We start from the raw sequence: 25,295 nt of genomic DNA on the forward strand, positions 1-25,295 counted from the left end.
AACCAGAGTGCTTTACAAACATAATAAAGCTAAATAATCATTAGCCACTGTTATTATAATTATTATAATTATCCCAGATACATATCTGAGCATGATTATATACTTTTCCTATTTACCCAGCTGGACAAAGTACTTAAATCTAGCACTAGAAAAAAGTGGGCTTTAATTGAAACTCTTTTCACTTCATCCATTTATAAACATAAATGATTTAAGAAGATAAACAACTCATACTTTAATAATTTCTATATATTTGTCACAAAGCTTATCAATGCTTTTAAGAGCATCTGCATAAAGTTTTATTATTTAACGTTACACAGAATGCATGTTTTTGAAACTGCACAGTTGATAATATCATTTTCAAATAGGCATAGCATAACCTTAAATATTACATGATTCAGGTTTTTGTTTTTTTTTTAAACAAAGAAATAAACCTGTAAGGGATCACTCCACTATAGTTGTCCATTAATTATTTGTGGCAAAACTGGGATCCTAGGAGATGCTTCAGCATATGGATGGTTCCTCGACTGCCTGGGCACCCTCTGTGACAGCTTTGACACATTTGGCCATTGTCTGTGAGGCTCTGCTAATTGAATCTGAAAGATATTAAGAAAATGTCATTTTGATAATACAACTTTTTAAAAAGCACATAGTGAAACTTTAATGCTGCACATATTTAGGAGGAAAAAAGATTACAAGGCCCTATGCAAGTATATATAATTATATGTAACCAACAAAGTCCAACACAAACCCCTTACTGGCCAAATGCTTTATTATTTATTTTTTTTTGAGACAGAGTCTTATTCTTGTTGCCCAGGCTGGAGTGCAATGGCGAAATCTAGACTCAACGAAACCTCCTCTTACCAGGTTTAAGCAATTCTCCTGCCTCAGCCCCCTTAGTAGTTGAGATTACAGGCATACGCCACCTCGATCGGCTAATTTTGTATGTTTAGTAGAGACGGGGTTTCTCCATGTTGGTCAGGCTGGTCTTCAACTCCTGACCTCAGGTGATCCACCCACCATGGCCTCCCAAAGTGCTGGCATTACAGGTGTGAGCCATCGTGCCCGACCCAAATGCTTTCAATTAATAATCAAGTAACTATAGACAGTGCAGCAGCCATTAAAAAATTATAAAAAAGGGCTATACACACACATATAAATAGTAATAATTACATATAAATAACAATATACCAATATTAACATAATATTATATTATATATGTATATAATAGATATGTGTGTCCCTGGAGGAAGAGTGATTAAAATGTTAAAAATAATTATAGTTATTTCTTGGTAGTAGGAATGTAGTGACTTTAAAAAAAAAACAACAACTTATTTTAGGTTCGGGGTACATGTGAAGGATTTTTACACAGGTAAACTCATGTCATGGGGGTTTGCTGTACAGAATATTCATCACCCAGGAATTAAGCCCCGTACCCAAGACTCGTCTTTTCTGCACTTCTCCCTCCTCGCACCCTCCACCCTCAAGTAGACTATGGTGTCTGTTGTTTCCTTCTTTGTGTTCATAAATTTTTAGATAAATACTGTAGAATTGATTTTTGTTGTGCTTTTGAGCATAGGTACTATTTTACAACCAAGGTAACATTATCTAACTAAAACATCTAATAATCTTACAAACTGTATCAAAAATTAAAATAGACTCCTATGTACTTTTAGATAGATAGTTAAAATAATCTATCAACCATTAAGTACCTCATAACCTAGATGCTATATCAACTGTTCTAAGAATCTGCAATAAAGAAGTTTCAGTTTGTCTGCATTCCTAAAAACATTCCTAACAACTTATATCAGAAGCACTGTTTAACATGTTTCACATTTAAATGTTTTGAGTCTTCTACCTGTAATTCTCAGAAAAACCTTCAGTTATTTGTCACTTTGGAAATTCTCCCTAAATTGCCATACAGTGACTTTCCTTATAATAAAATTTTATATTTAAAATCTATTAATTGTTTGGATTTTCAAACTTTGCTTACATTTCAGAAACAACAAAAAAAAATTAGAGTGCAATCAGAAAATAAGCTAATGTTAGCTTCAATGTTTGAAAACCGTTAAAGATTAAGAATTGCAAACACTACCAATCACAAATTGGAATTATAATACCAAATGAGGTGTTCTGATTACTTCTTACCTCTCATACTTGGCAGTCATGTTGACAATTACTTACCTGTCATGTAGAAGTCTTTTATAGTTAGTTGAGGTGGAACAAGTGGGTCAGCAAGAAGCTGCTGATTCACCAGCTGCACAAAAAAGAAGAGATGAACAATAATATGGAAAACTAGTACTGTTAAACCAGTAGATATACCATTATGAAAACTGCTCATCGGCGAGCTGTTACCTTTGAGAGCTCATTTGCTTGCTGGAAGTAATTAGCCCCTTCGATATCATCATATCGAACAAGATTAGGAGAGACTTCTTCCAATCTGTTCCTTACTTGATCCAGAGTATCATAGGGAAGAGTTATCCCCGCAATCTACGTCAGGTTCCCAAAAACAACAGAAAGCGGCACTACTGAAAAACCTATTGGTGTCCATTAGTAGACATACATTTATGAAGAAACAGTTAAACAGACAACACAAATATCAAAAATTCTAATTCATAAACAGCTGTCAGTACATTAGTGACTCTATGAAATGATTAAAGAGACAAATGTTTCTGCTAACAATACACAAATCCAAATGTTTCTGCTAACAATACACAAAGTTTACAATGTATCATTATTTTAAAAGTCAGGATGTTTACTTCTACATCAATAAAGAGCTAACAGACATATTTTCAGGCAAAAGACAAGTCAACAATTTTCAACAATAAAAGCACCAATTTCAGGCTTAGTGCAGTGGCTCACATCTGTAATACCAGCACTTTGGGAGAAAGAGGTGGAAAAATCGCTTGAGGGCAGGAATTGGAGACCAGCCTGGCCAACATGATGAAACCCTATCTCTACTAAAAATACAAACATTAGCTGTGCTTAGTGGTACATGCCTGTAATCCTAGCTACTGGGGAGGCTGAGGCATGAGAACTGCTTGAGCCTGGGAGATGAAGGTTGCAGTAAGCTGAGATAACTCCAGCCTGGGCAACAGAGGGAAAATCTGTCTCAAAAAATAAATAAATAATATTTAAAAGGCACCAATTTAAAATTAATTAATTCGACAGAGTCTTGCTCTGTCACCAGGCTGGAGTGCAGTGGCTCGATCTCCGCTCACTAGAACCTCTGCCTTCCAGGTTCAATCGATTCTCCTGCCTCAGCCTCCCTAGTAGCTGGGATTACAGGTGTACATCACCACACCCAATTAATTTTTGTATTTTTAGTAGAGATGGGGTTTCACTGTGTTGGCCAGGATGGTCTTGCTCTCTTGACCTTATGATCTGCTGGCCTTGGCCTTCCAAAATGCTTACAAATGAATTATAGGTGTGAGCCACTAATTCCCCACAAATTCCTTTATTTTTTAAGAGACAGGGTCTTGCTCTGTCCCTCAGACTGGAGTGCAGTGGTGCAATGGGAGTTCACTGTAACCTTGAATTACTGTTTCTGAATACATGTTTCCTATAGAAATTATGTAAATCATCTCTGCATTTCAAATTGTCATCTTCCTTGACTCTGAAAATCATTCTAACAGGCTAAAATGTCAAATATCCCTTTAGTAGCATCACTAAGAAATGCCTCAGAAATTATACCTCAGAGAGTGCTCTTATAATTTTCCAGTCTTCTCTTGCCAAGCCAGGAGGTGTCACTGCTACTTTAGTCTGCTGAGCTCTACCCTCAGTGTTGACATATGTAGCAGACTTCTCTGTGTAAGCAGCTCCTGGGAGAATAACATCAGCTATGGGAGCCCCAACATCACCATGATGTCCTGTACAAAGATGGAAAATGGCAAACCACATTTTTGTTAAAAACTGATTTTCTGGAACGATCCAAGATGGCCGATCAATAACAGCTCGGGATTGCAGCTCTCAGTCAAAGCGCAGAGAACTAGAGGACACCACACTTTCAGACAAATTCTGGTTGCTCACAGAGCAGAAGATCCCCAGTGAAGGAACCACACGGGTCGCCAGCGTGACTCTTGTGGCCGGCGCAGCGGCTTCGCTGGCACCTTGGTGTGGCAGCTCTCGGAGCAGAGTAAACAGGGCCGGCTCCCGCTCTGACCAAGGTTTGGAGGACCCACACGTGTCCCCAGCACGACTCCTGAGACCGGCGCAGCGGTTGTGACGGCACCTCAGCGCGGCAGCTCTCGGCACAGAGTAAATGAGACTGGTTCCCCTTCTGACCGAGGTTTGGAGCCCGGGGAAGGCAGAGTTGCCCATTACGGACACAAAAAGGAAGCCAGACAGGAGAATCCTGGGCAGAAAAGCACCATCAGTCTTAATGCCGCCGTTCTGGCCCTGGGAACTAACAACTTGGACGTCCAATCAAGAGACCTAATCTGAAAGTTGGTAATTTCAAAGACAACAGGAGGATAAATTTACAATGACGGGAAGAAACCAGCGTAAAAAGGCTGAGAATACTCAAAATCAGAACGCCTCTCCCTCTAAAGATGATCACAGTTCCACATCAACAATGGAACAAGGCTTGACGGAGAACGAGCGCTAATCCCAATGACAGAATCACTCTTCAAGGAATGCATAATAAGAAACTTCTGTGAGTTAAAAGAACATGCTGTAGTCCAACATTAAGAAACTAGGAACTTTAAAAAAAGGTTTGACGAAATCCTAATGAGAATAGACAACTTAGAGAGGAATATAAGTGAATTAATGGAACTGAAGAATACAATACAGGAACTCTGAGAAGTATGCACAGGTTTAAACACTCGAATTGTTCAAGCAGAAGAAGGGATATCAGAGGTCAAAGTCCAACTTAATGAAAGAAAACAAGAAGACAAGATTAGAGATAAAAGGATAAAAAGGAATGAGCAAAGTCTCCAAGAAATGTGGGACTATGTGAAAAGACCAAATGTACGTTTGATAGGTGTACCTGAATGCGACGGAGAGAATGAATCCAAGCTGGAAAATACCCTTCAGGATATTATTCAGGAAAATTTTCCTGAACTAGTAAAACAGGTCAATATTCAACCCCAGGTAATACAGAGAACACCACAAAGATATTCCTCAAGAAGAGCAACCCCAAGGCACATAGTGGTTAGATTCACCAGGGTTGAAACGAAGGAGAAAATACTAAGGGCAGCCAGAGAGAAAGGTCAGGTTACCCACAAAGGCAAGCCTATCAGACTTAAGGCAGATCTCTCAGCAGAAACTCTACAAGCCAGAAGAGAGTGGGGGCCAATATTCAACATCCTCAAAGAACAGAACCTTCAGCCCAGAATTTCATATCCAGCCAAACGAAGCTTCACAACTGAAGGAAAAATAAAATCTTTTATGAACAAGCAAGTACTCAGAGATTTTATTACCACCAGGCCTGCTTTACAAGAGCTTCTGAAAGAGGCATTACACACAGAAAGAAACAACCAGTAATAGTCTTACTAAAAATATACCAAAAAGTAACGAGCACCAACATAAAGAAGAATTTTCATCAACGAATGGATCAAACAGCCAGTTAACATCAAATGGCAGTAACCCTAAATTTAAATCGACTAAATCCCCCAATCAAAAGACACAGCCAAAACCCAACGGCATGTTACATCCAGACCTGTTTCATATGCAAGGATACACAAAGACTCAAAACAAAGGAATGGAGAAAGATTTACCTACCAAATGGAGAGCATAAATAAATAACTAAATAAATAACAGGAGTTGCAATTCTCGTAGCGGATAAAATGGATTTTAAAGCAACAAAGATATAGTGGTAAAAGGATCAATACAACAACAAGAGCTAACGATCCTAACACCCAGATACATAGAGACTTAGACTCAATGAGACAGAAAATTAATAAGGATATCAAGGACGCGAACTCAGATCCGGAACAAGTAAACTTAATAAATATTTATAGAGCTCTCCACTTCAAATACATAAAATATACATTCTTGTCAACACCACATCACACCTACTCATAGGTTTAAATGAAACATTGATTGGCCATTATTAATACCCATTTTTTTTTTCAGAATAAAGCAATATTTCCGTTCACCCTCCCCCTCTCTCTTCCTCTTTTTTTCTCTCCTTTACTCATTTTTTTTTCTTTCCTTCTCTCAAAAAAAGAAATCAACTTGTAAACCTCTAGATCCAGGTCGGCAATGTCTCTCTCATTGCTTGAATTCCTTCCTTCCCTTCCCTTCCCTTCCCTTCCTCCCTTCCTCCCCCCTCTTCCTCCCTTCCTTCCTTCGTCCCTCCCTTCCTCCTTTCCTCCCTAAAAAAAAAAAACAAAAAAAAAAACTGATTTTCTACTGTACATGACAGTATATATAATTTTAAATCCCATTTTGTAAAGTCACAAAAGTTTTTAAAATTAAAATAAAGCAGTGAAGTAATATAAATTAAAGCCCGTCTCACTCCTAATTCGACTACCTTCCCAAAGCAAATTATTGATAAAGCATTTGGGCTGGGCATGGTGGCTCACGCCTGTAATCCCAGCAGTTTGGGAGGTTGAGGCAGGTGGATGACTTGAGACCAGGAGTTTGTGACCAGCCTGGTCAACATGGCAAAACTTCATCACTACTAAAAATAAAAGAAACATAAACAAATGTGGTGGTGTGTTCCTGGAATTCCAGCTACTCAGGAGGCTGGGGCCTAAGAATCGTTTGAACCCATGAGGAAGAGACTGCAGTGAGCCGAGAAGAGGTTGTAGTGAGCCGAGATCATGCTGCTGCACTCCACCCTGGATGACAGAGTGAGACTCTGTCTCAAAAAATTTTTTTTCAGCCTGGCACAGTGGCTCATGCCAGTAAATCCCAGCACTTTGGGAGGCCGAGGCCGGTGGATCATGAGGTCAAGAGATCAAGACCATCCTGGCCAATATGGTGAAACCCGGTCTCTTCTTAAAAATACAAAAAATTAGTTGGGTGTGATGGGGCATGCCTGTAGACCAGGTACTCGGGAGGCTAAGGCAGGAGGATTGCTTGAACCCAGGAGGCGGAGGTTGCAGTGAGCCAAGATCGTGTCACTACACTCCAGCCTGGCGACAAAGCAAGACTCTGTCTCAAAAAAAAAAAAAAAAAGTATTTTCGGTCAGGTGCGGTGGCTCACGCCTGTAATCCCAGCACTTTGGGAGGCCGAGGCAGGTGGATCACGAGGTCAAGAGATTGAGACCATCCTGGCCAACATGGTGAAACCCCGTCTCTACTAAAATTACAAAAATTAGCTGGGCATTTGGCACGCGCCTGTAGTCCCAGCTACTCGGGAGGCTGAGGTAGAAGAATTGCTTGAAACCTGGGAGGTGGAGGTTGCAGTGAGCTAATACTGAGCTACTGTGCTCCAGGCTGGCAACAGAGCAAGACTCCGTGTCAAAAAATAAAAAAAGTATTTTCTCAGACTATTTTATACAAATACAAGTAAGTGTAATATCATACACACATATAAAATGGGCCAGTAAGTATATTTATGCTAACAAACTAGAAATGCTTGCAAAGTTGAACTGCTCAGATGTACCAGTTTGTGAAATTTGGTAAAGCAGAATGAAATGGGGGAAGATGCAAAGACAGGAATATGACAGTAGCAATGCTGAAAAAGGCATAATCGAAAAATGACAGAAAAATTCAGAAACACTATCAACAATTAATAACAAAACTGGTAGAAGAAAAAAAGTTATTCAGAAAAGAAGACCTTTAGTAACATCTGAATCAAGTGTAAGAAGTCGTAGAATAGGCCAGATGCAGTGGCTCATGCCTGTAATCCCAGCACTTAGCGGGGCAGAGGTGGGCGGATCACCTCAGGTTGGGAGCTGGAGACCAGCCTGACCAACATGGAGAAACCCTGTCTCTACTAAAAATACAAAAAATAGGCTGGGTGTAGTAGCGCATCCCTGTAATCCCAGCTACTTAGGAGGCTGAGGCAGGAGAACTGCTTGAACCTGGGAGGTGGATATTGCAGTGAGTAAGATCGCGCCATTGCACTCCAGCCTGGGCAACAAAAGCAAAACCTCCGTCTCACAAAAAAAAAAAAAGAAAAGTCGTAGAATAATATATACAGTGTAACATAATTTGGGCACATTTGTATATGCGTACAAAGATGTTATGAAGTACACATATCAAAACTGTCATTAATGATTATCTCTGGAAAGGACTAGGAACAGGATTTTAGTTTATGTATGTTACTATTTTATTAAAAAATAACATTTTTTATTGTTCTGTCACCCAGGCTAGAGTGCAGTGGCGTGATCATGGCTCACTGTAGCTTCAACCTCCTGGACTCAAGTGATCCTCCCACCTCAGTCTCCCAAGTAGCTGGGATCACTGACATGCAGCACCACACCTAGCTAATTTTTAATTTTTTTTGCAGAAACAGGGTCTCCCTATGTTGCCCAGATTGGTCTAGAACTTCTAGGCTCAACAAATCCTCCTGCCTCAGCCTCTTAAAGTGCTGGGATTATAGCATAAGTCACAGCACCCAAGGAACAGGATTGAGTTCATATATTTTGGTTTCACTTTTTTTTTTTCCTCAGACCAAGTTTCACTCTTTTGCTCAGGCTGAAGTGCAATGGCATGATCTTGGCTCACCGCAACCTCTACCTCCTGGGTTCAAGCATTTCTCCTGTCTCAGTCTCCTGAGTAGCTGGGATTAAGGTGCCCACCATGCCCAGCTAATTTTTGTATTTTTAGTAGAGATAGGGTTTCACCATGTTGGTCAGGCTGGTCTTGAACTCCTGACCTTAGGTGATCCACCCGCCTTGGCCTCCCAAAGTGCTGGAATTACAGCAGTGAGCCACTGTGCTCGGCAAGTAATAATAATTTTTTTTTTTTTTTTGAGGTGGAGTCTCACTCTGTCACCAGGCTAGAGTGCAGCGGCGCTATCTTGGCTCACCGCAACCTCCACCTCCCAAGTTCAAGCAATTCTCCTGCCTCAGCCTCCCAAGTAGCTGAGACTACAGGCTACCATGCCCAGCTAATTTTTGTATATTTAGTAGAGAGAGGGTTTCATCATGTTAGGACGGTCTCGATCTCTTGACCTTGTGATCCGCCAGCCTCAGCCTCCCAAAGTATTGGGATTAGAGGCGTGAGCCACCACACCCAGTAGGTAATAATTCTTTTTTTTTTAAAGATGGGTTTCACCATTATTGGTCAGGCTGGTCTCGAACTCCTGACCTTGTGATCTGCCCACCTCAGCCTCCCAAAGTGCTGGGATTACAGGAGTGAGCCACCGCGCCCAGCGGTAATAATTCTTAAAAGCAGTATCAACTATGTAACTAATAACACTTATGGTTTGTTTAAAAAAAATAGGTGTGAGAAGGGGGGTGTAAAATTCTCAAATGGAAAACACTGAATTCACTAAACATATTACTAAATGGTTTATAATATACACAATGTACTATTCTCTTTTGTTTCTGGTGTCACAGGTGATACTTACCTTGATAAATAATGAAACAATCCTTTGGCAAATCCTGTCGTGTGATACAACCTCCATCTGCTCCCAGGAGAAACAGCACCTTGGGAGGGTTCTTCCGAATTGCTTCTACCCCAGGTTTATAGCCAAGGTCTAAAGCAGCTACTTGACTTGCAATCCTGTAAAACAATTATAGAATTTTACCATAACTGCAGTGTTTTCAATGTAAAAAAATTAATGTGATTCTTGGAATAATTTCAATGCTGTCAAAAAACCTATTTTATTTATTTATTTTATTTTTGGAGATAAGAGTCTCACTCTGTCACCCAGGCTAGAGTGCAGTGGCACAACTTCGTCTCACTGTAAACTCTGCCTACCGTATTTAAGCGATTCTACTTTCTCAGCCTCCCAAGTAGCTGGGACTATAGGCAATGTGCCATCACATTCAGCTAATTTTTATATTTTTAGCAGAGATGGGGTTTCATCATGTTGGCCAGACTGGTCTTAAACTTTTGACCTCAGGTGATCCACCCACGTTGGCCTCCCAAAGTGCTGGGATTACAAGCCTGAGCCACCATGCCTGGCCAAAAAATCCCATTCTTACCCATTTAAATTAGATGCCAAAACCAGAAACAGCCGTCTTTTACTGTTTTGAGAATGGCAACCAAAGAAATATAAGATTCTTAAAACACTCTGTCTCTCTATGACATAGCAACAAATGAAATAATTCTAGAAATTTTATGCCAACTGTAATTGCTTTAAGTCTGACTCTTACTCAATATAGTAAGACATAAAACAAGATTTTATATATATTCATTAGAGAAAAATCAAATTATTTCAAAAATCAACAAGGAGAAATGTATTTATTTATTTTTTGAGATGAGTCTTGCTCTGTCGGCAGGCTGGAGCGCAGTGGCGCAGTCTCAGCTCACTGCAACTTCCACCTCCAATGTTCAAGCAATTCTCCTGCTTCAGCCTCCTGATTAGCTGAGATTACAAGCATGCGTCACCCCGCCTGACTAATTTTTTGTATTTTTAGTAGAGATGGGGTTTCTCCATGTTGGTCAGGCTGGTCTCAAACTCCCGACCTCAGGTAATCCACCCACCTTGGCCTCCCAAAGTGCTGGGATTACAGGTGTGAGCCACCACGCCCAGCAGAAAATAATCTTTTAAAGAAGAGGTCTAGAATAAATAAACTTTGAATAGTAGGGTTGTTGTTTTGGTCTAACTTGCTATGGTTAACTCCCTAGAAATAGCCATTCTGAGGACCTACTGTATATAATATAAATAGGTAAAACTTTCTAAAACAAGTTGGAAGCATGCTTCAAAAGCCTCAGAAATGGTTATCCTGTGTGCCCCAATAGTCCTATTTTTAGAAATATATCCTAAGAAAATAATATCAAGTGTATGCCAGGCGAGGTGGCTCAAGCCTGTAATCCCATCACTTTGGGGGGCCGAGGCGGGTGGATCACGAGGTTGAGAGATCAAGACCATCCTGGTCAACATGGTGAAACCCAGTCGCCACTAAAAATACAAAAAAAATTATCTGGGTGTGGTGGCGCGTGCCTGTAGTCCCAGCTACTCAGGAGGCTGAGGCAGGAGAATTGCCTGAACCCAGAAGATGGAGGTTACGGTGAGCCGAGATCGTGCCATTGCACTCCAGCCTGGGTAACAAGAGCAAAACTCCATCTCAAAAAAAAAAAAAAAAAAATCAAGTGTAAAGATATGCGTGTATCACTGTATTATTTAAGAAGTTAAATGTTAAAAAGAAGAAAATGGCTAAAAAAATTTATAGTATATTCATGATATTAGCCATTAACGCTTTTATTTATTTATTTTTAAATTTTTTGTTTGTTTGTTTGAGACGGAGTTTCACTGTTGTTACCCAGGCTGGAGTGCAATGGCACAATCTTGGCTCACTGCAACCTCCGCCTCCTGGGTTCAAGCAATTCTCCTGCCTCAGCCTCCCGAGTAGCTGGGACTACAGGTGCGCACCACCATGCCTAGCTAATTTTTGTATTTTTAGTAGAGACGGGGTTTCACCTTGTTGACCAGGATGGTCTCAATCTCTTGACCTCGTGATCCACCTGCCTTGGCCTCCCAAAGTGCTGGGATTATAGGCGTGAGCCGCAGTGCCCGGCAACGCTTTTATTTATAAACAATTTCTGGAAAAACAAATTCTGATCATAGTAGGAAATTCTTGTTTGGCAATGAAAACCTATTAAAACCAGGATACAAAATTGTATTCACAGTATTATTTCACCTACGTAACTAAAAAGTATTACACAGCCACCAAATAATGTCTCATGTCTGTAATTCCAGCACTTTGGGAGTCTGAGGTGGGTGGATCATCTGAGGTCAGGACTTTGAGACAAGCCTGGTGTAGAAATCCTGTTTCTACTAAAAATACAAAAATTAGCCAGCTGTGGTGGCACACGCCAGTAGTCCCAGCTACTTGGGAGGCTGAGGCAGGAGAGTCACTTGAACTTGGGAGGTGAAGGCTGCAGTAAGCCAAGACTGCACCAATGTACTCTAGCTTGGGCAACAGAGTGAGACTCTGGCCTCAAAAAGTAAAATATTACACAGGGTAAATAAAAACTAGAAGAAAATGCATGAATATAGCAATAATAATTATCTACACAACGTAGAATAAGGATCAGCTCCATTTCTGCTCATGTTTGTCTCTTTTCAACTTACCTAAATTAAACCTGCATTATTGATATAGTTAGAAATACAGGCCAGGTGCAGTGGCTCACGCTTATAGTCCCAGAAGTTTGGGAGGCTGAGGCAGAAGTATCGCCTGGGCCCAGGAGTCTGAGATCAGCCTCGGGAACACAGTGAGATCTCATCTCTACAAAAATAAAACATTAGCTGGGCATGTGGCATGCGCCTGTAGTTTTGGCCATTTAATACTTGGGAGGCAGGGGTGGGAGATCACTGGAGCTCTGGAAGTCAGGGTTGCAATGGACTATGATCACACCATTGCACTGAGACCCCGTCTTAAAACAAAAAACCAAATAATTAAAAAGAAAAAAGATATTCTTCAGCTGAATTCACATTAGCTTATATCTTTATCATTTAATAAAAGAACTTGTTGCAATTTTTGAACCAAGGTATAACTAATATAACAATTTTTAAAGTACTTCACTTTTTTTCTCAACACTCACTGCTATTTCAAGTATTTTTAATATTTCTTATTATCTTGGGCTCTTCTCATACAAAGAGTAAAGGTCTATGTCTATATCCCAGTGTAACTGGGATAATGTTGCTAAATGTTGCTTGTAAATTAAATGTGACAGTGTATCAGGAACACGTATACACACACAAAATTACTTGAATTTATAGCATATAAAGCAATTACTCAACAAACCTATGAAGGATATTCATAACTTTCCAATCACCAGTAACACCACTAGTCATCCGAATCTTTTGTGCAATGCTAGAAACAGCTGCAAGAATTGCTGCTCCATCATTTCTTTGTAGTGCAGAACTGCCTAAAACCACCATAGGTTTTTTAGCTTCCTTTAGGACCTTAAAAAAACACAAACAACAACAACAAAAAAAACTTTGATTTTAAAATATTACAAGTAAACTGAACAGCTAAACCACATTTGCCTCTACAATGTATGTTGTCCCAAGTCTTAGATCTAACATGAATGTCTTTGACTTGCTAGCCCAACATACAGACACACATATACAACCAGATGTAGTTTAATACAAAGCATCTTGGCAATGCTACTGTGAAATGCCTGAGTGAATATCAGCTAAAACACATTTTCTAAAAGTAATTATTCAGAATAAAAAGCCTAGCAAATTATCCTGTGGTCGGAATGACTAAGGGCAGGTCCCAGAAAAATTGGGAAACTTCTCTACAGAGATTCAGATGGTACTAAAGAATAGGAAAAACCATGCTGAAGTATCATGTCTACTATCTTCTATCTACTTACCATGCTACAAACAGGGAGGAGGAGGCAGGGAAAGCAATGATCATTAAATCACAATGTTGAATCCCTAACATTTTTAAGGGTTTGTTTTAAACCACAGTAACTCTGAATGACAAAAACTATGGGAGAATGCATCCCAAGAGTAAAGGAAACTACAGATTTCACAGATGATGGACAAGTAAGTTGTAAAGCTATAAGCCAGGCAAGGTGGCTCACACCTGTAATCCCAACACTTTGGGAAGCTGAGGTGGGTGGATGACTTGAGGACAGGAGTTCAAGACCAGCCTGGCCAACCTGGCAAAACACCGTATCTACCAAAAATATAGGAAAAATTAGCCAAGCGTGGTGATGTGTGCCTGTAGCCCCAGCTATTCAGGAGGCTGAGGCATGAGAATTGCTTGGACCAAGGAGGTGGAGGTTGCAATGAGCCGAGATCATGCCACTGCACTCCAGCCTGGGCAACAGAATGAGACTCTGTCTCAAAAAAAAAAATGTGTAACATTATAGAATACACAGCTCATTCTCCCACCCATCCTTTGTGTCATTCTTAAATAAATAGCTGGCCACAATCAAAGAATCAGCATGGAAATTATGCTGAGATATTATAAAGAGGAATACAGTCATCACAAGAGAAACTTCCCAAGGAAATGTGAATAGTTCAGAGAAATAGTTTTTAATAGTCTCAAGGACACCGAAAAACAACATACTCTTTCTCATTTAAAAAGAGCTCAGGGCTGGGCGTGGTGGCTCGCCTGTAATTCCAGCACTTTGGGAGGCCGAGGCGGGTGGATCACAAGGTCAAGAGATCGAGACCATCCTGGTCAACATGGTGAAACCCCGTCTCTACTAAAAATACAAAAAATTAGCTGGGCACGGTGGTGTGTGCCTGTAATCCCAGCTACTCAGGAGGCTGAGGCAGGAGAATTGCCTGAACCCAGGAGGCAGAGGTTGTGGTGAGCTAAGATTGTGCTATTGCACTCCAGCCTGGGTAACAAGAGCGAAACTCCATCTCAAAAAAAAAAAAAAAAAAAAAAAAAAGAGCTCGAAGAAGCAACACTGAAGAGATTATTATATAGTAAGATTTGTATCACTGAATTCAGGAAAGAACTGAAAAAGAAACAAATTAAAGAGCTAAATACCATTCCAGAAACAATAAAAAATTAAATAGGCTAGGTGCAATGGTTCACACCTGTAATTGCAACACTTTGGGAGGCTGAGGTGGGTGGATGACTTGAGCCCAGGAGTTCAAGAGCAGCCTGGGCAAAGGGGGAAATCCATCTCTCCAAAAAGTTGGCCAGGCGTGATGGTGCACACCTGTAGTCCCAGTGACAGCAGCAGTAAGCCAAGATTGTACTACTGCACTCCAGCTTGGGTGACAGAGCAAGACCCTGTCTCAAAAAAGAAAGAAAACATGACTAAATACAGGGACAGCAAAGACAGGGTATAGGATAAAAACAAATGGAAAAAGAATAAAAGAACAAAGGAAAAAAGACAGTTATGAAAGACCAGGCAAGGCTGGCTCATGCTTGTAATCCCAACACTTAGGAGGCTGAGGTAGGAGGATCGCTTCAGGCCAGGGGTTTGAGACCAGCCTGGGCAACACAATGAACCCATCTATACAAAAAAAATTAAAAATTAGCTGTGCATGGTAGTGCATGCCTGTAGTCCCAGCTACAGGGGAGGCTTAGGAGGGAGGACTGCTTAAGCCCAGGAGTTGAAGGCTACAGTCAGCTACAATTCTGCCATTGCACTGCAGCCTGGGCAACAAAGTGAGCCCTTAAAGAAGATTCAGTATCTGCATTGTTATGAGTTATTTTCTTTTGAGATGGAGTCTTACTCTGTCACCCAGGCTGGAGTGCTATCATGCGAACTCAACTCACTGAAACCTCCACTTCCCGAGTTTAAGCTATTCTCCTGTCGCAGACTCCCGGGTAGCTGGGATTACAGGCATGCGCCACCATGCACAGCTAATTTTTAAATTTTTATTTAATTTTTATTTTTTAGTAGAAATGGGATTTCACCATGTTGTCCAGGTTGGTCTTGACCTCCTGACTTCAGATGATTTGCCTGCTTTGGCCTCCCAAACTGCTGGGATTACAGCTGTGAGGCCACGGTGTCCAGTCAAGAGTTTTTTGTTTTCTTTGTTTTTTTTTTTTGAGATGGAGTATCGCTCTGTCACCAGGCTGGAATGCAGTGGCGCAATCTCATCTCACTGCAACCTCTGCCTCCTGGGTTCAAGTGATTCTCCTGCCGCAGCCTCCCAAGTAGCTGGGACTACAGGCGTGCACCACCATGCCCAGCTAATTTTTCTAATTTTAGTAGAGACGGGGTTTCACCATGTTAGCCAGGATGGTCTCGATCTCTTGACCCCGTGATCCACCCGCCTCAGCTTCCCAAAGTGCTGGGATTACAGGTGTAAGCCACTGAGCCTGGCCATCAAGAGTTCTTAATGAAGAGAACAGAATTAATGAAAAATATATTTAAATCTATTATAGGAGACAATGTTCTCTGAAAACACTAGTCACCTACCATATGGGGAGGGGAATTAGAGAGAAGAAAGGGAGACTTTTCACTGAATATTTTTAAATATTTTTTATCTTTTAATCACGATAATGTTTTGTCTATTGAAAATAAAGAAACAAGTTGGGTTTTGCTACTTCATCCTCTTGCACATCACCTTCCTCCCTACACCTGAGACTGTAAGTGAAGCAACCATCTTGTAGCCACAAGTGTGTAGAGAGACACACACTTTCACATGTCAGTGAACAAACACACTGATGACAGCAAAGCAGGAAGGCAGGCTCTCTTTAATGGTATCCTTGGATGACTACATCATCTTTCCAAGTGCCTACCCCCAGACCTTCTTGTGTGACAAACAGAAACTCCTTAGTTTTTTTTTTTTGAGATGGAGTTTTACTCTTATCCCTCAAGCAGGAGTGCAATGGCACGATCTCAGCTCACCACAACCTCCACCTCCTGGCTTCAAGCAATTCTCCAGCCTCAGCCTCCTGAGTAGCTGGGATTATAGGCACCTACCACCACGCCCAACTAAGTTTTGTATTTTCAGTAGAGACGGACTTTCACCATGTTGGCCAGGCTGGTCTTGAACTCCTGACCTCAGGTGATCTGCCCACCTCGGCCTCCTAAAGTGATTACAGGCATGAGCCACCACCCCCAGTGAGAAACTCCTTATTTATTTTTTTTGAGATAGAGTTTCACTCTTGTTGCCCAGGCTGGAGTGCAGTGGCTCCATCTTAGCTCACTGTAACCTCTGCCTCCAGGGTTCAAGCGATTCTCCTTCCTCAGCCTCCTGAGTAGCTTGGATCATAGGCACGTACCACCATGCCCAGCTAATTTTGTATTTTTAGTAGAGATGGGGTTTCTCCATGTTGATCAGACTGGTATCAAATTCCCAACCTCAGGGGATCCACCTGTTTCGGCCTCCCAAAGTGCTGGGATTACAGGCATGAACCACAGCGCTCAGCCAACTAGTTAGTTTTTTAACCACAACCACCACCACCACCACGCGTACATTCTAAAATAAAGAGAAACTTGTATCTTTAGAGAGAAAGTATACCCTGTCCTATAAGACATCACCTTTAAGACATATTTTGGTGAAGTTACTGAATTTCAAGAATGATAATAAGAAAAGGGTTTGGGGCAGGGTGGGGGAATAAAGTTTATAGGCTTCTTCACTAGCAAAAGGCAGTGTCTATAAAGCTCAGAAAGGGAAAAAAAAGTCTGACCCTGGAATTTCACATCCTGACAAACTGTCTTTTCAGGAACAGACATTCTCAAACAAGCAAGAACTCAAGGAACAGAGGCAACCATGGGCCACCTTTGGGGCGAAAAAACAATAAAGCCAACAACAAAATGAATTAAAGAAAGAACTCAACTGAAAAAAACATGTAACTCTGAAATGAAAATAGAAGGACTGGCAACATTTTGGGAATAACTCCTTTTGCAATAAAGATTTAATTGAAGTTGAAAGTGCAATTCTTTCAGTTTTACTTCGATTTATTTTCAGATAATTTCAAGAAAATTAAACCCTGGTAATTAAAAACTGCATGTACAATAAGATCTCATTTTTGTTTGACAATTCATCCATCTTGCTTTGCTCTCTGTATAAATGGAGAGATGATTATGATGTTTTATCAATACCTGTTTTGAGGTGGTGGGATTTTAGGTAATGTTTTACTTTCTTCCTCACATTCTTTTCAGTATTGGTATAAGTTTTAACAATCACATAGGATTATTACAAAATTAGTTAAGTTTAAATATTAATTAAAAATCAACAAGAATAGATATATATAACTTCAGAGCACCTGGCTAAATGGATGGCTACCCGAAGCAACATCTTGAAGAATTTTGGGGGAGTCTCCCAGGTGGTCATAGCTGTAAGTGAGGTCCACTGGACTGCCTACAAGGGCCACTTTTAAGTCATTATGAAGCCAGCTGAAATAAAAACAACATTTTTAAAAGTCAGTAACTAAGCTAAGCAGTTATCGGTCTCATCAATGCTAAGTGATACATCTATTTACTATTACAAAATGTTAAAAGCACAAAAGCACTGATAATACATTTAACAGATATAATTTACTATGTACCTTACAAAACAGCATGCCAAGGCAATTCAATGCATTAATTTGCTGTGTAGAAATGCTATCTAGGCCAGGTGCAGTGGTTGGGAGACCGAGGTAGGTGGATTACTTGAGGTCAGGAGTTCGAAACCAGCCTGCCCAACATTGTGAAATCCCTGTCTGCTAAAAATACAAAATTAGCTGGGTGTGGTGGCGCATGCCTGTAGTCCCAGCTACTTGGGAGGCTGAGGAGGCAGGAGACTCGCTTGAACCCAGGAGGCAGAGGTTGTAGTGAGCCAAGATGGCACCATTGCACTCCAGCCTGGGCAACAAGAGTGAAACTCTGTCTCAAAAAAAAAAAAAAAAAAAAAGAAATGCTCTATTCAATCAGCTATAAACAAGTATTTTAATTTTGGAATTAATCTGTAATTTTTATTTTGCAATATTTACATGGTAGTGTCATTTATCCCTTAATTATCCATTAAGGACATTTAAACATTTTCATAATTCATGGAAATATACGTCACTGAGTACCTTGAATTAGGGAGCACCTACTCTGTGCCAAGTGCTGCACTAAGTGACCTATGCACCCAAATGCAATGGTCATGACACCCCCACAAGGGAAGTGCTGCTTTCACCAATGAGGCTCAGGGAAATATACTATGTTATATTCATATTAATTCTCTATGGCAGAGAACTATGGCTCTGGCTCCTCCAAAAAGTCGTAAGTGGGCCAGGCACGGTAGCTCAGGCCTATAATCCCAGCACTTTGAGAGGCCTAGGTGAGCTGATCATGAGATCAGGAATTCAATACCAGCCTATCCAATACAGTAAAACCCCATCTCTTCTAGATACACAAAAATTAGCCAGGCATGGTGGCATGCACCTGTAATCCCAGCTACTCAGAAGGCTGAAGCCTGAAAATCCCTTGAACCCAGGAGGTAGAGGCTATAGTAAGCCAAGATTGTGCCACTGCACTCCAGCCTGGGCAACAGTGCAAGGCTCTGTCTCAAAAAAAAAAGTCAGAAGAGTCAGAAGTGCAGTGACTATATAGTCTGGTTTGTCTGAGACAGTGCTTTTTTTTTTTTAACTTGTTATCCTGATATAATTAATAATTCACCCTTTCATTCCCCTAGTTTAGACAATAACTATATGGCTACCCTCTTTATAAGTCTCTTAAGATGTAAATTTAAAAGAAAAAAGCCATATTACAAAGTAACTTGTGAGACTAATTGCAACGTATGACTCCAGAACAGATCCTGAGGAAAGAAAAAAACTGTTATAGAAAAAATTATGAAAAAAATTAATGAAATTTAAATATAAACAGTGACTTATGAAATAATATTGTATCAAAACTAAATTTCTGGCTGGGTATAGTGGTTTATGTCTATTACTTTCAGCACTTTTGGAGGTCAAGGCAGAAGGAACACTTGAGCTCAGGAGTTCAAGACCAGCCTGGGCAACATAGTAAGACCCTGTCTCTACAAAAAGTATTTAAAAAAAACTAGCTGGGCATGGTGGTGCATGCCTGTAGTCCCAGTTACTCAGGAAGCAGTGGTGGGAGCATCATTTGAGCCCAGGAGGTCAAGGCTGCAGTGAGCTGTGATCATGCCACTATATCCTAGCCTGGGTAACAGTGCAAGATCCTGTATGAAAAACCAAAAAAAAAAAACTAAACTTGTTTTTTTTTTTTTTGAGATAGAGTTTCACTCTTGTTGCCCAGGCTGGAGTGCAATGGCGCGATCTTGGCTCATCACAACCTCTGTCTCCCAGGTTCAAATGATTCTCCTGCCTTAGCCTCCCGAGTAGCTGGGATTATAGGCATGTGCCACCATGCCCAGCTAATTTTGTATTTTTAGCAGAGACAGGGTTTCTCCATGTTGGTCAGGCTGGTCTTGAACTCCCGACCTCAGGTGATCCACCTGCCTCAGCCTCCCAAAGTGTTGGGATTATAGGCATGAGCCACTGCGCCAGGCCGACATTTCTTAATTATTTCAGAGAATCCTCCTTATTCTTAGGAAATCCACACACTGAGAATTTAGGTATAAAAGGGCACCATGGCCACCAGAAACTTCCAAATGATTCAGAAAATTAGATTCTCTCTCAAACACACACACATACAAATGTACATATATACATACTGAGAATCATAATACAAATATAACAAGATGTTAACATCAGTTAATTATGTGAACAATATACAAAATGGTATGCAAAGACCATTTCAAGCATCTTGAATTATTTCAAAATAATAAACTAACAAATTAAATTTAAAAGACTAGCAAGGAGAGGGGAAAATGGACCTATAAGAAATGGTTACGACTGGGCATGGCAGTTCATGCCTATAATCCCAGTACTTTGGGAGGCCAAGGGGGAAGGATGGCCTGAACCCAGGAGTTTGAGACTAGCCTGGCAACATGTCAAGGCTCCATCTCTAAAAAATTAAAAAATTAGAAAATATTTTAAATAAGAAGAAATTATCTTTTGGAGTCTCATTACCACCTACACTATTAGGAAGATGTCATTTTTCACAAACATAAAAATTACATAAATATTTTAAAAACTTGAATAAATATTACCAACCTCTTTCGAATTCTAGCATTAAACAGTGGTGCCTCAAAACGTGGATTTGTACCAACCAGAAGTACAACATCTGCCTCTTCCACACCAGCAATTGTAGTATTAAGAAGATAATTGGAACGCAAATCTGTGCTAGAAATACAATATATATAATGCAAATTTAAAACTAATACATACAGAGAATCCATGAAATATTCTCATATCATCAAACCCATTGCATTCCCAAACAAAAAATTTTATGAAGTATTTCTAAATTAAATGAACATTTCAGATAGTTACTTTTTTTTTTTAGACAGCATCTCGCTCTGTCATCTAGGCTGGAGTGCAGTGGTATAATCCTGGCTCACTGCAACTTCCCCCTCCCTGGTTCAAGCAATTCTCCTGCCTCAGCCTCCCCAGTAGCTGGGATTATAGGCACACACCACCACGCCAGGCTAATATTTCTGTATTATTAACAGAGACAGGGTTTCACCACGTTGGCCAGGCTGGTCTCAAACTCCTGACCTCAGGCAATCGCCTGCCTTGGCCTCCCAAAGTGCTGGGATTACAGGCATGAGCCACTGTGCCTGGCCTCAGATACTTATTGATAAGTGGATTCCTCTATTTCCTACAACTTCTGGTTTGATCTTGGTCTATATGTGAAAATAAATTGGGGGATATATTGGAGAATCCAGGTTGTCTCATTTTATACATAACTTGTAACTGAAAGAAGAAAGGAAAGCCTAGATCCTAGCTTCATATTTCTCACCCAGCTCCTGCAGTAGGGAAGACCTCTTCAGTGCATAAGATGTCAGAGTCCACTCTATTAAGCAAATCTTTGAGAGCTATTAGGGCTTCAGCATCCACCAAGCCACCTGCAATTGCTGCCACATCTTTGCCTTGAAAACTCTGCAACTAGAAATAGATGAAAAGGGCATCACCAAGAAACCTACATGCAGCAAAGACCACAATGAAATATTCAGAAAATAAAACAATAAATTTTTTTTTTTTTTTGAGATGGAGTTTCGCTCTTGTTACCCAGACTGGAGTGCAGTGGCACAATCTCGTTTCACTGCAACCTCCGCCTCCTGGGTTCAAGCAATTCTCCTGCCTCAGCCTCCTGAGTAGCTGGGATTACAGGCACGCGCCACCATGCCCAGCTAATTTTTGTATTTTTAGTAGAGACGAGGTTTCACCATGTTGGCCAGGATGGTCTCTATCTCCTGACCTTGTGATCCACCGCCTTGGCCTCCCAAAGTGCTGGGATTACAGGCATGAGAGCCACCGTGCCCGGTCAGTAATTTTTTTTAAGTACAAAAAAAGTTAACAGATTTCTGATTAAAAAGTTTTACAACACAGCCAGGCTCAGTGGCTCATGCCTGTAATCCCAGCACTTTGGGAGGCCAAGGCGGGTGGATCACCTGTAGTCACGAGTTAGAGATCAGCCTGGCCAACATGGTGAAACCCCATCTCTACTGTTAATACAAAAATCAGCTGGGCGTGGTGGCACATGCCTTTATTCCCAGATACTTGGGAGGCTGAGGCAGGAGAACTGCTTGAACCCAGATGGAGGCTGCAGTGAGCGAAGACTGAGATTGTGCCACTGCACCCCCAGCCTGGGCAGCAAGAGCAAAACTCCATCTCAAAGAAAAAAAAAAGTTTTACAATAATTATTAATCTAAAAGTGAGAAGCTGCAGAGGTATTATGTGGGGCCACGGCTAATAACATTAGCTTGGAAGGAAGCTATTTGTTTCATACTTAGGAAGAAAGGCACTTCAAAATGAGGTCTGGAGAATAAAGTGGAACTACAGTTACCTTAAATGCACCTCCTCGGAAATATCTGCCTTCCCCTGTAGTGCTTTATGTTGTCTTTCTGTAGTAAGAAAACTATTCCCTCCACTTGTGCTCTGGCATACTCATATTCATTCTCAGATTCTTCTTTACGAATGACCTCTTGGCCGGGCGTGGTGGCTCACGCCTGTAATCCAAGCACTTCAGAGGCCAAGGTGGGGAAGATCACCTGAGGTCGGGAGTTCAAGACCAGCCCAACCAACATGGTAAAACCCTGTCTTTAAAAAAAAAAAAAAAAAAAAAGAATCACCTCTGTAGGAAGGCATTGCTTTTTTTTTGAGATGAGTCTCACTCTGTCACCCAGACTGGAAAGCAGTGGTGCAACCTCGGCTCACTGCAGCCTTCAAGGAAAACACTTAATATGCCTGTCCTAGTTAGGCATCCCTCCTATGTGCTCTTACTCATATTATTCCCTATATAATTACTCATAGCTGCATATAATAACTGCTGAATTGTGCAGCTTTCGCCACTACAAGATTGTAGAATGCAGGAACCATGTCAGCGGTTTTTATATCCCTTAATCTAGCATAATATCTAGCATATGTCCTCAATAGATGTTTGTAAAATGAAAGATTAAATCATAATCTTAGTAAAAGGAAAAAAGGGAAGAAACATACGCCCCCCCCCCCCCCCATGGTAAAAATGTTTCTTGATCATGGAAAACACTATTTAACACTATTTATTTCCATTTTTACCATTCCAGCTACACGAGAGAGTGCATCCTCCCAGGAAGTATAGGTTAAAAGCCCTTTTTCGTTTCTGACCATTGGCTGGGTAAGTCTTTGACGTTTTAGCCCATCATAGGCAAATCTAGAAAACAGAAATTTCACCATTGTGGAATCTTGCTAAAGAAGCAACTATAAGTTTCAAGTTTAAAATCAACAAAAAATGTTATTAAAACACATTGCTGGTTAAAGTGTCAAATATCTAACCACCTAGACACAAGTAATTATTCCAGATACTTTTAAAGATAAATAGATTTTATGAACTTCACCTAAAACTAAAATACCATCTAAAAGTTTGATTTCTTCCCTTAAATCTATACCAAAAAAGTTTGATTTCTTATACTTTTAGCTAACTGAACAATCTTAAAATTACAATACAAAGAGATCTGATAGCTAAAAAAGGCAAATCATTTTTATTTACAAAACCTGAGTACCTCTAGACATTTTATCAAAATTACATCGTGCAAATTCTTACATTTAGTTTCTTTCAAGCAATCAATCCGCCTTGGCCTCCCAGGGTGCTGGGATTACAAGTGTGAGTCACCGTGCCCAGCCTAGCTTCTCTTCTCTAAAGAACAAACTGAAATATGCTGAGGATGTATCAATCTACTTCAATTTCTCCATGTAGGAGGAAAAAAGATCTTTCTCAAAGTAAATAAAATATCCAGGATTGACCTAGGACTATTAAAGTCAGTATTATCACATTATATAAGCAGCTCAGATTCCAGTAGTCTATATTCAGTAACTCATTTGCAAATATAAAAGATAACTCTTTAAAATTATTATAAAATTTCCTTTAAATAAACTGCAAAAGTTAAGAAAAACAATATGGCATATACCTGGTTTTATCAGAGATCCATTCTTCGTTGATGTCCTCATGCATACGTGGCAAAATCCTCATCACTTCTCCAGTTCTTGTGCTAACCACAATATTACTCCCAACTGCATCCATTACATCAATGGATTCTGTCTTTCTGAGAAACACATATGGGGTTTACTATGGTGCTTTGAGAACAAAATAAATTTCTGTTACCTGGTTTACCAAAAAAAATTTTTACAGTTAATTCCCTTTCTGAATTACCTTAAAACTATGACGTTCAGAGGACTTGCAATTAAATAAAAGAACTCCCAATGTTTTTTTTTTTGCCATGGGGTCTCACTCTGTTGCCCAGGTTAGAGTGGCATGATCATAGTTCATTGTAGCCTAAAACTCCTGGGCTCCAACAATCCTCTCAAGTCATTAAAATTTTTTTTTTTTGTAGAGACAGGGTCTCATTATGTTGACCAGGCTGGTCTTGAACTCCTGGCCTCAAGCAATCCTCCCATCTTGGCCTCCCAAAATGCTACAATTATAGGTGTGAGACACTGCTCCCAGCACACCCATATTTGAACACATAAATTCCTGGCACAATAATGAAGGCTTTAAAACTATTATCTGCCATAGAAGCTAGATTGAAGGGGCTCCAATTAGCCAAATCTGGGATGATCAACAAAAGGGGCAGGATTTCTGTCTATGAGAAATTAAGGAGCTCAACAAACCTTCCCACTGAAAAGCAAAAGTAAAGCTGGACAAAAATGACAAAACACACCATCTTAGCAGTCTGGAAATCTACTAAAGGCACACAACAATGTGGGAAGTTTCTATGCACTGAAAAACTCGTGACTGGGCTCAGTGCTGCTCCTATGCTCCTCTTGGTTCCTCGAAATGGAATTTTGCTGAGTGTGGGGCAGGCTATGAAAATGAGAACTTCTTTGCTACTGAGGGACACAACTCACTTAATTTGGAGCAACAGGCAAACTTCTCTGTGGAGGTGATCCTTGGAGGTCATCATAGCTGAGGATTGTCAAGATTTTACTAACCTGAGGTTGTAGTGGTAATTGCAGCAAGCATTCCTAGCCAAGGTTGCTATATGCACGGGTGAAACCACAACGGGCTCAACCTATTCACAAACTCCTGGACAATACTGAGACCCAAAGGGCCCAGTGCAGAGTAATATAACAGTTGGGCAGACTTGAAAATAGCCTCAACTTTTGAAGATGCTCCTCTATCCACATACAGATCCACGGGCAAAGAACATAACCCTTATTAGGTCAAGGTGTTTGAAGTATAATCATACCTGACTACTAAACTATGCAGACACAGGGGAACTCCTAAGCCTCATTTAAAAATAAAACCAAGAATATTAAATTATG

General features: G+C 40.4%; 1 protein-coding gene across 6 annotated transcripts in view; it reads right to left on the bottom strand.

The window, feature by feature from the left end:
- Positions 1-272: 272 nt before the first annotated feature.
- The window catches only part of NDUFS1 (NADH:ubiquinone oxidoreductase core subunit S1), a 39,735-nt gene continuing 14,712 nt past the window's right edge, over positions 273-25,295 (bottom strand). For 4 of the 6 annotated variants that reach the window (XM_002749679.7, XM_078328279.1, XM_008999284.5 and 1 more), the window contains exons 9-19: positions 23,942-24,076; positions 23,073-23,187; positions 21,295-21,440; positions 20,550-20,678; positions 17,712-17,841; positions 12,813-12,973; positions 9,467-9,621; positions 3,691-3,866; positions 2,353-2,487; positions 2,182-2,254; positions 273-593 (exon numbers count right to left, since the gene is read on the bottom strand). In XM_002749679.7, coding sequence (XP_002749725.2) covers positions 502-593; positions 2,182-2,254; positions 2,353-2,487; positions 3,691-3,866; positions 9,467-9,621; positions 12,813-12,973; positions 17,712-17,841; positions 20,550-20,678; positions 21,295-21,440; positions 23,073-23,187; positions 23,942-24,076 — 1,447 coding nt within the window. In that variant the 3' untranslated portion in view covers positions 273-501. Of the gene's footprint in view, positions 594-2,181; positions 2,255-2,352; positions 2,535-3,690; positions 3,867-9,466; positions 9,622-12,812; positions 12,974-17,711; positions 17,842-20,549; positions 20,679-21,294; positions 21,441-23,072; positions 23,188-23,941; positions 24,077-25,295 lie in introns of all 6 variants that reach the window. The other 2 variants (XR_013519068.1, XR_013519067.1) reach the window with 1 other exon arrangement.

The sequence above is a fragment of the Callithrix jacchus genome, chromosome 6 (genome assembly GCF_049354715.1).
Source record: "Callithrix jacchus isolate 240 chromosome 6, calJac240_pri, whole genome shotgun sequence".
In the NCBI taxonomy this organism is placed as follows: Eukaryota; Metazoa; Chordata; class Mammalia; order Primates; family Cebidae; genus Callithrix; species Callithrix jacchus.